The sequence below is a fragment of the Notamacropus eugenii genome, chromosome 2 (genome assembly GCF_028372415.1).
Source record: "Notamacropus eugenii isolate mMacEug1 chromosome 2, mMacEug1.pri_v2, whole genome shotgun sequence".
In the NCBI taxonomy this organism is placed as follows: Eukaryota; Metazoa; Chordata; class Mammalia; order Diprotodontia; family Macropodidae; genus Notamacropus; species Notamacropus eugenii.
In genome coordinates, this window is record NC_092873.1 from 125441461 (window position 1) to 125456868 (window position 15408).

Here is a 15408-nt window from a genome sequence, read left to right on the forward strand (position 1 = left end):
GCCTATGGAGGGTAACGAGGTCAAACAACTGGTTAAAAGGAAATTACAAAGGTCTTCTTGCTATCACTGAGGCAAGACTCTCTTGCTTTTGCCCATATTCAGATCTGGGTTGCAGTCCTGGGTGGCAGTCGCAGGGCAAAGAGGAGCACCAACATAGTAGAGCACGTGGCAGCTATGGAGCAGGGACCCTCCTCACGGTTCCAGGCCATGGAAGAGCACAAAAAAGATTGAAAAGCAAGTAAGAGGTGGAGGAAATTTAGGAAGAGAAATGAGAGTGAAGCAAGAAAATCATGAAAAATGAGTCAACAGTTTGCTAAAGGAGACATAAAAAATATTGAAGAAAATAACACCTTAAAAAAAGACTAGGACAAATGGTAAAAGAGGTCCAAAAAGCCAATAAGGAGAAGAATGTCTTAAAAAGCAGGATTGGGCAAATGGAAAAGGAGGTTCAAAAGCTCATTGAAGAAAATAATTCTTTAAAAATTAGAAATGGAGCTAATGACTTTATGAGAAATCAATAAAACAAAACTAAAAGAATGAAAAACTATAAGACTGTGAATATCTCACTGGAAAAACAAATGACCTAGAAAATAGATCCAAGAGAGATAATTTAAAAATAATTGGACTCCCTGAAATCCATGATAAAAAAAAGAGCCCAGATATCATCTTTTAAGAACTTATCAAGGAAAACTACCCTGATATCCTAGAACCAGAGAACAAAATAGAAATTGAAAGAATCCACTGATTACCTCCTGAAAGAGATCCCAAAATGAAAGCTCCCAGGAATATCATAGTCAAATTCCAGAGTTCCCAGGTAAAGGAGAAAATATTGTAAGCAGCCAGACAGAAACAATTAAAGTACCATGGAGCCACAGTTAGGATAACACAAGATTTAATGGCTTCTACATTAAAGGATCGAAGGGCTTGGAATGTGATATTCTAGAAGGCAAAGAAGCTAGGATTACAACCAAGAATTACCTATACAAAAAACTGAATATAATCCTTCAGGGGAAAAAAAATGGATATTCAATGAAATAAGATGAGTTTCAAGCATTCTAGATGAAAAGACTAAAGCTGAATAAAAAAATCTGACTTTCAAATACAAGACTCAAGAGAAGCATAAAAAGTAAACAGGAAAGGGAAATCACAAGGCACTTAATAAGATTAAACTGTTTATATTCTTACACAGCAAGATGATATTTGTCACTCATAAGATGTTTCTCATTATTAGGGTAGTTAGAAAGAGTACAGACAGAGGGCACAGGTGTGAGCTGAGTATGAAGGGATGACATCTAAAAAAATACAATTAAGGGATGGAAGAGGAATATACAGGGAGAAAGGGAGAGGCAGAATGGGATAAATTATCTTACATAAAAGAGGCAAGAAAAAGCTTTTCCAAAAGAGCAGAGGTGAAGGGGAGTGAGTGAACCTTTACCTCATCAGAATTGTTTCAAAGAGGGAATAACATACATAATCAATTGGGTATAGAAATCTATCTTACTTACCCTACAGGAAAGTAGGAGGGGAAGGGGATAAAAGAAAGCGAGGATGGCGGGGATAGAAGGAGGGCAGACCAGGGGAGAAGGTGGTCCAAAGCAAAACACCTGAGGAGGGTCAGGGTGAAAGAAGACAGAGAATAGAATAAATGGAGAGGGCATAGGATGGAGCAATAGTAACTGCGAAAAAAATTTTTTGAAGCAATTTTCTCTGATAAAGTCCTCATTTCTCAAATACATAGAGAACTCAGTCATATTTATAAAAATAAAAACTATTTCACAACTGATAAATGAACAAATGATATGATCAGTTTTCAGATGAACTAACAAAAGCTATATAAAAATCAAAGCCATATAAAAATACTTTCACTATTGATTGGAGAAGTGTTAATTAAACAATTCTGACATACTACTTCATACCTATTAGACTGGCTAATAAGACAGAAAAGGAAAATGACAAAGGGGAGGCAGGAAAAATGAGACTTTAACGTGCTATTAGTGGAGTTGTGAACTGATTCAATCATTCTGTAGAGCAATTAGGAACTATGCCCAAAAGACTACAAAGGCACGCATACCCTTTGACCTAGCAATACCATTACTAGGTCAGTATCACAAAGGAGATAAAAAACAAAAAGAAAAAGGATGTATATGTACAAAAATATTTATAGCAGCTCTTCTCTGAGGGTAAAGAATTAGAAGTTGAGGGGAAGCCCATCAATTGGGGAATGGCCTAAACAAGTTGTAGTATGTGATTATGATGGAATACTATTGTACTATAAGAAATGATGCATCCTGCTCTCAGAATAAACCTGGAAAGACTTGCATGGGCTGAGGCAAAGGGAAATGTATTGTGTACAAAGAAGCAACAATATTATAAGATGATCAGCTGGGAATAACTTAGCTATTCTCAGCAATACAACAACCCAAGACAATTCCGAAGGATTTTGATGAAAAATGCTATCCATCCCCAGAGAAATAACTGATGGTGTCTGAATGCAGAATGAAGCACACTTTTTTTTTTACTTTATTTTTCTTGAGGTTTTTTTTCTTGCCTATGTGTTCCTTCACAACATGACTATTATGGACATATTTTGCATGACTACACATGTATGACCTATACTGAATTGCTTGCCTGCTCAATATGGGAATGGGGGAGTGGGAAGGAAGGAAGGGAGAGAATTTGGAACTCAAAGTTTTAAAAAGGAATGTTAAAAATTGTTTTTACATATAACTAGGGAAAAAATACTAAAAAGAAATTTTTTTTAAAGTTGGTTCAGTCAGTGAAAGGCTAAGTGCCTTGCTCAGGTTACATAGCTAGTCTATGTCAGAGGCAGGACTTTGCTAACTTAAAATCAATATATAAATGTTAGCCACTATTATGAAATGTAAACAATTTAAATTATTACACAGCATTAAAAACCCTTCAAAAAACACACCAAACACTAGAACATCACCATAATACAATCTCAAATTACACAGAATTTAATAATTAAAAAAAGATTCATCCTATACCCCAACAAGGTGATCTGATTTCCAAAAGTATTAGAAAAAATTTAGTTTTAATGTTTATCTAGGAAGAAGTATAAGGGAAAAACTGTTGACTCCGGAGTGAGATCTAATCTCTGTCCCAATTTGAGCTAGGTTGAGTCCCAAAAATTATGTACTTACACATAATTTTTCTTTTCTCCATACTACTTATATGAGCTTAATTATGGTAGCTGTTAATGTATAAAAACAAAGCTTTTCCCTGAAAGTAAGAAATTGGTTTACTGAATTTAAATTCATGATTAACCTTAAAATGAATTATGAATGCCTATTGCAAACAACTAGCTGTACAGTCTTGAATAAGTTATTGAACCTCCATCTTCCTTTTCTCAGCAGCAAAATGAAGTCTGGCTTTCATAATTACCAAGGTCTATTACAGCTTTCAGGTTCTATCATACACCTAAAACAATTAATTTGCTATAACTCAGAAAAGTACAAGATGAGGGAAAATAATGCACATCATCTTCTGAAAAGAAAATCACAGCAGATCAATAGCTTTTTTCTAGAATAAAGTGAAGAAAATAAGAGATGTGATGCTCTGAATTTATTTTCATATAATTTTTTCCCTTCTGTATGAAGTCACTGAAAAAATTGACAAATTTGATATCAACATTTTTATAAAAAGCTATCTTCTTCATCAATGACATGTAGATTATTTTTCTTAAAAACTGTTACTTGTTTTATTGACGTCTTTTGTTTTTATATAACATTCACTTCCGAGAATAAATTATTCCTGAAAAGACTGATTTCCACAAATGATATTCTGTTATCAGACCACGAGGTACAAATGGAAAAGGGATTTCCTAAAGTTGGTGGAGCATCCCTGCAGAAGCTCCTGTTTACAGATGATTTTGTACTGACTACATCAAGTCCCACAACATTATAAAGCTTCCAAAGTAAGATTTATAACAACTCAAAGAAGAATTGAGCCTAATGATCCACACAGAAAAAGTAAGCTAATGAAGAATGACTTTTGTTCAAGTTTCATTATGAGCTGGATATGAACAGCTTGTTTTTTTCCATGTTGTTTTGATATACAATGTAGATGAATAATAAGCTTAGGACGGAATTGAACAAGAAGATGATAGACCAGATTGGATTTAGAAAATTATGCATCACTTTCAATGACACCAAGCTTTTCCATGAAACTGAAACCCATCTTTTTAGTATAAATATTCTTACAGAGATGCTTTTTGTTGTTCAGGTGTGTCCTACTCTCCATGACCCCTTTTTGGGAGGGTTTTCTGGACAATGATACTCGAGTTGTTTGCCAGTTCTTCTCTAGCTCATTTTACAGATGAGGAAACTTAGGTAAAAAGGGCTAAGTGACTTGCCCAGGGTCACATAGCTAGTGTCTGAGGCTGGATTTGACCTCATGAATATGAGTTCTCCTGATTCCAAGGCCAGTACTCTGTCCACTATGCCTTCTAGCTGCCCTTACAGAGAAAATTGAAGGTCAATGAAAACACAATAAAGAAAAATAGTAAGTGTACACAGACAGATATCAATGAGAATTTGACAATATTAGTACCTTTAAAAGTATTAATAGAGTCTACAATTTTTTTTTCCAATTTTCTATTTCCAGCTTCTATGGGAGATTATGGGAGAAGGAGAAGAGGAAGAGAATTAAGGCAAATCAAGATAGACAAGGGAGTAGAACCTGAAAAGAGTAGATTCAAGAAGGAGAAGGTAGTTTGAAAGGCACAGTAAATAAGAAAAGGAAAATTAAGAAAATAAAACAAATTGAGTAGATTGGTGGGTGGGACAAATTGGTGAGAGATAACAGGCTGAAAGAGAGGTATATGTGAAACTGTTATCTAGATTAAGTAAAGGAAGATGAGTGAGCCTGTCAAGTTGAGGGGGGGTATTAATTAGATATAAAAGTTTTAACTAGGTTCTTAGGGTTGAGGTGTACACACCTACAAGTAATTTTTTTTTTAAAAAAAGCTGAAAATCTCAATTACCTCGGAGAAAAGGGAAAACTGTGCAGTGCTTTGAATCAAATGTGTAATACTTATATTTCTGCCATAGTCAAGTGACTGTTATTTGTGTTCCAAATATAGGATGATCTTCCTGGAGAATAAGCAGGGACTCAAAATGCCTCTCCATACTTTAGGTTGTCAGAGAGAATGAAGGGTTTCTAAAATAAAGACAAATGAAGCTTTAATACAGCAAAGAAGGGAATCTGAGTATGAGTGGAAGAAATAGCATAAAAAAGAAAAGAAAGGACAGCTATATAATTAGAGCTTACTAAAAGATTGGAGGCTCTACTTGAAGAGGAAGGAGCTAGATACTCTGAGTAGGAAGCTATTAAAGATGGTTGGCCAACATTTAGAAAGAGAAATAGTGATTATAAAGAGCTAGCACAACTTCATCAAGAATGGACTATGCCAGTGTAAACTAATTTTCTTTCTTTCTTTTTTTTTTTTTACAAGATTAGTAAACTAGCAGACAAAAATGCAGTGAATACAGTTTGCCTAGATATTACCTAAGCTTTTGCTAAACACAGCATACTATTATTGTGGACAAAATGGGGATATATGGATTAGAGATGGATTCTGAGAGAATAAGACGGCAAGACTCAAAGAGAAATTGTTAACGGTTAAAGGTAGGAAGGAGGTCTGTAAAGGAGCACCCTCAAATATCTATGCTTGTCCTATGCTGTATTAAACAGTATTAACAGTACATGTTACTAATACATGTACTGTACTAAACAGTACATTAAATACTCATACATGACTTGAATAAAGACATAGATAGCATGCTCAGATAATTTTAAGATATCACAAAGCTAACAAATTGATCATACTCAGTATTCAAAAGGATTCTGACAGACTAGTGAATTGGGTTGAACCCATAAGATGAAATTCAATAAGGTAGGGGACCTCCTTTTAAGACTGTAACATGAAAGCTCTTAGAAGACTCCAGCTCTCTCACACACATTCCAGCACAGATCTACAAGGGCACCAATTTAACAAACACCAGATGGAATAAGGGAAACAGCAGGAACTCCACTAGTCAGTACAGGACTTCACACACAGATAATTAGAACCTTGAAGGCACTAAGAGAAAGACAATAATGTGGGAATCAGAAGCCAGTGCAAGTTCTGGTAAAACAGAGTCTGAAGCCAGATGGAGCTCTTAACAAGGAAATCTATAAAGAGAGGTCTGAAGCCAGCCTAACATGTAGGACTTTAGCCCTGTACTCTCAGGGCAGCAGCAAGAAACAGAGCCATGTCTCAGAGCACTTTAAGAGTAATAGCAGAAGGCAAAGCCAATTTAACAATAAAGTATACAATGGGGAGCCTTCTAAGAGGTCCAAAATCATCACAATCTCTCACCTCAGATCAAGGCTGAGGAGGCCAAAGCAAGGGATGAAGTAAATCTGAATTGTGTATTGTGGAAGAAATAGACAGAGGCTGAACTTGCATTGGGCCAATGGAAAACAGAGGCAGAAGGCAGGCAATGAAGCAGAGGATGGAGTCAAGTAAAGGTGACAACATCCAGAACTACAGCAATATCCAGACTTCAGAAGAGATCGATTAAACAGAACCTACCTGCCCATCCAAGAGTATAAAAGGGGATGTTTACGACAAAGTCCCAATCCAAAAACTGAGGTTGGACAGAGGAAGAAATAGAAAGAAAAATACAAGAAACTTCAAAAGAGTAAATACATTTGAGCAAGAGGAGGTGATTAAATGATGAAGTGCTTAGATTCTATTAGAGAGAGAAAAGATAGGTATCCTTTTGTAATGGCTCTGTCTTCAGAGACCACTGAGGAAGAAAGAAAAACACGAGATCTGAGGATTAGTTTTGTTTCTTCTTATTGGTTTTAAGAGAGAAAAGAAAAAGAAAATAAAAAATACAGCATGGAAGAAATGAAGAAAGGAAAATATATCTAATAACTGCGGTGCTCAAGAAAAGTACAAACATGGAGGAGTGGGAAACTAATGAACTTCCATTCTCATCTGAGCTAAGCAAAAGAGCATTTGGTGTAGAAAAACATGTGAAGGGTAGACAAGAGGTTTAAGAAAGAGAGATGATTAGAGAAGGAATGGTCACAAACTTACAAACTTCAACTCTGGAGGGTGGATCATCATAAAAGAGAAATTAAGAGAATAGAAAAAGTATAAGAACCAATATGTGCAGTCCAGATAATTTGATGAAAACAAGAATGAATAATGGGATAAGTCTTTTACCATCTTCTCTTCAAAGAGGAAGGTGAAGATTAAAAAGTGGAAGAGGATATGATGGAGTGGAAAATACAATTAATAATGTAACCATGAATGTGGATGGGATGAATTTACCATAAAACAGAATAAGGATGAATTATAAAGAAGAAGCCAACAATAAAATGTTTACAAGAAACATACCTGAAATATTAAAAGATCAAATACTTAAAATCAAGGATGTGATTTTACCACAGGCAAATTCTAAAAAAGCAAAGGTAACAAAGGCAAGAGTAAAAAACAAACAAGGGCTAAAAGACAAGCCTGGAAACTGCATTACACCTACAGATACCACGAATAATTCAACAAAACCAAATGACATACCATCTAAGTGTCTGATGAAAAAGTTAATTGAATTATAAGGGGGAAAAGATGGCAAAACTCTAGTTGGAGACCTCAGTATACCCTAGTCATAACTAGATAAATCTAACAGAAAGATAAACAATAAAAAAATTGAGGACATAAAGAGAATTTTATTAAAGTTAGATCTGATGGATCTCTTGTAATTGCTGAATGGGAATCAAAAGGAGTATACATATTTCTCAGGTGTGCATGGTATATTTACAGAAATAACTGTGCAGTATAGCATAAAAATCTCAAAAAATGAAATAGGAGAAATATTAAACAGACTCATTTATGATCATAATGTAATAAAAAGCAGTCAATAAAGAGTACTTGAAAAAATTATTCAAATAAAAATGGAGACTAAATAGCATCTTCAAAGATATGTGGGTCAAAGAACAAATCAGAAACAACAGATAATTTCATCATCAAAGAAAATTACGATGATGAGACAATCTACCAAAACATTCAGCACGTACCCAAAGCAATCTGTAAGGGAAAATGTCTATCTCTAAACACTTTCATTGAAGAAAGAAAAAAACAGGTCATTAAATTGGGCATAGAATTGTTGTTGTTGTGTTTTTCCTTCATTCTTGAAGTGGACCATGACATTAGGATGATGACATGACTTGCAGATGACTTTGCTTTGAGTGAGGGAGGGTTATGCAAGGCCACCAACCTTACTTTCTCCTCCAAAGACACCTGGGTCCAGTGGCCTGATATTCATCAGGACTAATGAAGATTGTCTAGGATACAATATGAGACCCTGGCCCCTTTCAGGCTTAGTCTTATCACATTCTCACTTCGAGTGAGATACACCCATTCAATGAATAGGCTTCTTTATGGCAACAAATCAAAAAACCCAACCAAACACAAAAAGAGAAATTGTGAAATCAAAGTAGAGATAAAATTAAAACAACAAATAAAAAAACCTCAACTGAACTGATAAATAAAATTAAGAGCTAAAAAAACCAACAAAATACAAAATGTTAGCTAATATGATCAGAAAAGTAGAGGAAAATGAAAACTGCCAGAATCAAAAATGAAATAAAGGAAAATTCAGAACAAACAAAGAGGAAATAAAGGAAATTATTTAAAACAATTTTTCCCAATTATAAGCCAATAAAATTGATCATTGAGATGAAATGGACGGAATATTTACAGAAATAAAGAATACTTCTACTACATAGGAACAAGAAATAGAGAAAAAAGCAATGGAGCAAGTCATAAATAGGTGGTGGGTTCCCATTCCTTGGGGTCTTCAAGCAGAGACTGAATGAACATGACTGGGATGTTACAGCGTGTTCCTTTTGTAGATGTTTTGGACTTGATGACCACTGAGGTGCCTTCCAACTCTGAGTTTTTTTAAGTCTGCATCACCAAGAAGTGGTATAAGAAATGTAAGCCAAGAATTGTCTGCCCAGAAAAGGAGATGAGTCAGTCGTATAGCTAGAACAACAGATATAACAGGTAAGAAAGACAATTGGATGGTACACTGGTACCCAAACATTATTATAAAGACCAAGAAGTATGTGTTTAGCATGCTGAAAGGACATGAATAAGACCTGTGAGGGATAAGAGAGCAACTATGGGTTGAAATCTGAAAAGTTGGAAGGAATATCCAAACAGATGAGATGAGATCACAGACCCACTAAAGAATTTACTTAGTGTTAACAGGCTGCATTACACTACACTAAATATATACTATGCTAAATAAATTTATTTAGTGCTATGTTATTACAAACACATAGTCACTGCTGAGTCATACTAATCCAAGAAAATAATATTTTAAAATTCTAACAGTAAAAGAGGTGTTTTTACAGGAAATTGTCATTTACCTCAGTCTCATTTAGAGACCTGAAGTTTTTATTACTTGTTCCTGACTCTCTATTTTGAAGCTCTAATCTTGTAGTGATTGCTCCTTCCATCCTCATTTATCTTCCTTTACTCTGAATTTATTATTTATAGTCTATATTATATAATTTGCTATATTCTCTCTCTTTTTGCAGCTATTTCAAGAATACTATGCTTATTTTTTCAACTAGGAAGGGAACATCTTATACTTTTATTGTATTTTCCACAACGCCTTGAGTAACACTGAATACACAGTAGGCCCTCACTAAGTATTTGTTGGTAAGGACAGTACAGAAACTTCTTGACCTCAGAAGACTCACTCTGACAACAACTAGACTAGGTCTTATAAGGGATCCCATATTTTCAAGGCAGAGGAAAAAGATGAATGATATCCTTATAATTAGGTATTACTTTTACTAAGTAAGAACCAATACTTTGGGACAAGACAAATTTTGTTCTGATTTCATGAATAAAAGTTCACAGCTTTTCTATGATTTAAAAAATTTAAAAATGATAAAATTACTTCACTATGTTCATATGATTTTTTTTTTTACTATAAAATGAAGTACCACTTATCACCTACTTAGGTATAAAGAATATTAGGAATTTGGGTGTCTAGAATATTTTGAAATTATAACGATTTCTAAAGAGAAAATATTAGGCAACAAAACTGAACTGTCTTATTTATCCATAAAAACAGGAGAAAACAAGAACAAGACCAAAATTTACCTCGGTAGTAAGCCTTTGTTATTGCATCAAACTCTTCTTGACCTGCTGTATCCCATAGCATTAGCCTGACATCTTCATCATTAACCCTGAAATAAAAGACATGCTAATTAAAAATTTTAAGTGGAAAAATTCAATGACAATTCAATATTTTGTTTTTCGAAAAGCGAAAGTTCTTAAAAATATATAATAAATGAACTTTTTAGATAGGTTTTGGCAATGTTGCTTTAACATTAAGTCTCTCATAAGAATCTTTCCTTTTCTTGTCTTTATTTTTTCTCTTCCCCTTGCCTTGAACAGACTCGTCTTCTTCTCCACTCCCATCCCTCTCAAAGCTTGTCCTTTCCCCTCTTAGCTTATTTATATGAGTTCATGGTACTGCTACCTTACCTATCACACAAGCTTGAAATCCCAGGATTCTTTTAAAAAAAATATTGCTATCTTTTTTTTTGTTTCATTTAACTTTCCCCCTTACCTGAACTTCTCTCTCCCTCCTAGAGAGCCATAGCAAAGAATTATTCCTTTTCCTCAGAGTCCTCTTTAATTCTTTCCTCACTTCCTACCCACAAGTTAATTGCCATGTCTTACTACCTCTTACTAGCACAACCTCTTTCAAATGCTTCCTCCCTTTTCTACTTCACACTGCTACCACCTTTACTGAAGTTCTCATTTCAGTTTGCCTAAACCACTGTTAACAGCCTCTTAATTATTGCCCTGCATCTACTTTCTAACCTTCTCTAAGATAGACATCTACCACACATTTCTCTTGTCACTCTCCTCTTCACTGCCTATAGGATAAAGTAAAAACTACATGGTCTGAACTATAAGGCTCCCCCACACTCTGGCTCTGACTTAGCTTTTTATCCTACTGTATTCTACCTTTCACTCTGCGTACTCTACCTTTCCAGAAAACTGAACTACTAGTAACACCCTGATTTTACACTGCATTCTTTTATATCTATAAGCCTGAAAATACTCCCTCCACAGCTCTGCTTATATATTTTTCTTACTTTAAGGCCCAATTAACGTGCTGTCTTCCTCCATGAAGGTTACTCTGATCTCCCTAGCTACACGTAACTTTTCCCTTCTTGAAATTCTTATAGAACTTTGCTCATATCTCTCCTGTATACTTATCACACCCTTCCTTGAAGACAGATTATTATAATACATATTTTGTTTCTATATGATTAGCTATAATTAGTTAGTTGCTATAAGATCTTGGGGATGTCCAAGAAGGGAAACAGTCTCTTCTATTCACACAGGATCTCCACCCTTGTCCTTGATGTCCTACTCAAAACTGGGTGCGTGTGTTCGTCCTTCGTTGCTGAAGAAGACCATGCCATCAGAGAAACAATGACATGACTTGCACTTGACTTTGTTTTGAGTGAGGGAGGGCTGTGCAGGTCACCAGCCTCACTTCTCCTCCAGAGCCATCTGAATCTAGTGACCAGATATTCATCAGGATGACTGGAGATGACCCAGGATGAGGCAATTGGCATCAAGTGACTTGCCCGAGGTCACACAGCTAATGAGTGTCAAGTGTCTGAGGTGAGATTTGAATTCAGGTCCTCCTGACTCCTGCCCTGGTGCTCTATTCACTGCACCACCTAGCTGCCCCGGTCAAAACTGGGTAGGACCAACAAAAAGTACTATTTTGTCTTTTCTTTAAATTCACTTCTTAATTGTGAGTAAGCCTGTCCTTCTAAGACTCAATTAAATTAACTATTCTCTTACCAACAAGTCTTTAATCCTCTCCAAATCTGTTTTCTGCTACCAAATCCTTAATATCAATGTGTTCTCTGCCAACAAAAGGACATCCTGTGTTGGTTCAGATAAAACTTCTTAATACAAGTGAAAAATTTTTTCTGAGAGCCAAAAATTAACTAGGTTAAGTGTCACCAATGAGTGTGTTGCTGGTAGAGGAAAAGAAAGGAAAGGAAGAAAAGTGAGGGAGGGGAAAAAAGGAAAGAGAAAAAAGAATAAAGAAAGAAGTAATAGGAATAGAAAAGACAGAGGCACAAAGAGATAATAAATAATACAGCATCAACAACTGCCTCACGTGCCATTAACTCAGACCATTGCCATAGGAAACCTACCCCTGCACAAGTTTGTGAAATTGGTGTTACAATAATAGTTGACCTATATACACAGCACTTTGAAGTTATAAAACATCTAACATAAATTATCTCATTTTATTCTTACAACCACCTCACAAGGTAAGTATCATAGGCATCTTTATTTTACGGATAAAGAAAGTTTGTCTCAGAGGGGTTGTTATTTGCACATGAACACACAGCTATTAAGGGTCTGAAGTTCCAACATATTCCAACTTCAAGTTCAATGCACCTACATCATACTGCTTCTTCATAATGACATCTCTATAGGTCTCCCAGACTTAGATCACATAGTAAAGGCAATAAGAAAAAAAATCAAGTACATACTGGACTTGTCTCTCCAAAAAATCAACTCCAATTGTTTTCTTGTAGTCTTTTGTAAAAATGCCTTTGCAATATCGTTGAATCATACTTGATTTCCCAACAGCTCCATTCCCAACAACCACCACCTTGATGGCCACTTCCACATCCTCTTCCAACATTCTGAGTTGAAGATAAATTTTTGTATCAATTTCAGATACTTAGATTTTTTCTCTCAAATCTGTAATAAAAAAATTATGTTCATCATGAGGTTAGAGAAAGCTACTAAAAAGTCCACAAAGGAAAATAATTCCAATTTGCTAATCAAGATTTACTGGCACAAAAATATTACTTGGCTTTATCATGCAATACCATAATGCAGATCTTGCTCAGTTTTTCTATTCCATATTTTGAGATACTGGCAACAAGAACAGGAAATGAGAGTAATTTTTGAAAATCCTAAAATCAACACTGCTGAAATTACATTAGAATGAATATTACTACCAAAAAAACTTCTGTAAAATAAAATTATATCCATCTGCTGGTGATTAGCTGTTAATAATACTTCTTCACTAATTTAGTTTCAATGAAATGAATTTTCCACAAAGAATATATTATCTCCTCAAAGTGCTTTTTCCAGTCCTAGGCCAAGCAAGTAATGGTCACTCTGTATAACCTGATTTTGTACTATTTGCATAACTGGCAAGGAAAAGAAGAAATCTAAACTCTTTAGTTTCTTCTGTCTTTCTACAAAGTTAAAGTGACTTTTTAATTCCCTCTCCCCTAATCAAATATTCGAGTAACCACCACTGGCAAAACTTTACCAAATTACAAAACCACTCAATAAAACTCACTACTACATATAATAAATTATTCCAGAACTTAAAAGGAATGGAGATAAAAAGCAGATGACAACCTCCTAATTCCCACAATGAATTCAAAGCACTTTTCTCCCCACTTTGCTAATTCAATGTAAAAACTATTATTTCATCTTAAGGTCCTGGAGCTATTTGAGACAATGAACATATTTACTATAACAAAAGTCCACTTCAGTAATACAGGTACCAAGCAAACTCTATATAATTATTTTTACCCACATCATGTAATTTTAAAAATTGATAACTTATAAAATGTTTCCATAGACACCCAAAGCCTCATATATGCTCAAAACAGTATTCATATGTATGCATAAGAGAATAGTTTTTATCACAAGTAGTTTTTATCACAAGTATAGAGAAAGAATATATAAAATATAGAGAGGACTAAAGAATTTATATAACATCTTGACTTTATGTACTACTATAACTATTATGCACAAGAAATAATTAAGGAGATGGTTTCAGAGAATCTCCGGAGACCTGCATGAACTGATATGGAGTGAAGTGAGCAGAACCAAGAGAACAATTCACTGTTAAAAAAAAAAAGTAATCAACTATGAAACACTTAAGAACTTTGATCAATCAGTGATTGTAGAATTCTAGAGAATCTAGGATAAGGCATGTTATAACCTTTCTTACAGAGAGATGATGAACTAAATGTGCAGAATGAGACATAGTTTTAGACATGGTAAATATGAGAATTTGTTTTGCTTGACTATGTATATTTTTATAAGAGTTTTGTTGTTGTTTTTTTGTGGAGGAGATGTGAGGGAGAAAAATAAATATTTAAAGAACAAAATTTTATTTTAAAAAGGTATAAGGTAAAATCCACTATATCAATGTGTGGATATATGAATACACACACATACACACACTCCCCATATATGTAGATAATAGATAATATATGTAAAACCGTAAATAACAAGTGAGTTAACTTTATTTTTATTTATTTATTTTTAACACAGTTTATAACAGATAAAGCAATTCAGACTTTTGGTCAGGTGATACATCTTTTTAAAGCATTTACAATATGGACTAGAAAAGAATTTTTTTTTGTTTTTAAACATTAACCAACTGAGACACAGATAATATTTATGTTGCTAACTTCACAAGCTCTTGACCTAATTGTCTCCACAGTATTACTAAGAATTAAAGGACCCTAACTTAATGTTGTTGGCCTAAAGTTCTATGCTAATAGCTTAATTTTAGACAACCTTGGATGTTCCCCTACCCATAATGCATAATTGAATAGATCTGATATTAAGCTTACAAACCTTTTGACTATAGGAAATTGCCACCAATAGTAAGGACATTGCAGGGATACAATATCTCCCCAACTTCATGTCAATTCCAGGCAGGATTAGATTATCCACTTGCATTCAGTCAGGCTTAAAGTCTGCCAGGTGTCAGTGGGGAAATTGAGTCAGGAGAATCCCACCTCGGCCTAGGCTGAACAGCCGCTCTCCCACCCTTCCCTTGAGATCATCTATGCAGTTCATACCAGCCTCTCATCAGCTTACTGGCATCATGCATTGGAGGCTCAGATTGCCTTTCTTGCTACCCATACCTGGAGTTAGATTCAGAAGAACAGTCACTTAATAGTCCCATAGCATCTAAAAATGGCAAATTCCAATAACCAGGTTTCAAATATGATTATAGTTTCACTTTGGCTAAGGAACATCTTTTGAGGCAAGTCTTAAGTGGCTTATATGCCTTTCTATACATGTTCTAGTTCCTAATTAAATGGCAATCATAAAATCAAATTTACCATTAAAACTTTGACTTTTCCATCAGTGCCAAATTTTACCCAAGGTTACCTTCCTCTAAGAAATTTAGACTGAAATTCTTTTCTCCAAACTAAAGATGTCATTGATTTATTCTCAGTAATTAATTCAGTCTATTGTTTTAATACTAATTGTTTTTC

The 15408-nt window shown here is 34.7% G+C and overlaps 1 protein-coding gene across 2 annotated transcripts in view; it reads right to left on the reverse strand.

The window, feature by feature from the left end:
- Nucleotides 1-15408, reverse strand: part of RAB23 (RAB23, member RAS oncogene family) — a 49323-nt gene that overhangs the window by 27585 nt on the left and 6330 nt on the right. For both annotated transcript variants that reach the window (XM_072642539.1, XM_072642538.1), the window contains exons 2-3: nt 12634-12847; nt 10196-10281 (exon numbers count right to left, since the gene is read on the reverse strand). In XM_072642539.1, coding sequence (XP_072498640.1) covers nt 10196-10281; nt 12634-12788 — 241 coding nt within the window. In that variant the 5' untranslated portion in view covers nt 12789-12847. The remainder of the gene's footprint in view (nt 1-10195; nt 10282-12633; nt 12848-15408) is intronic.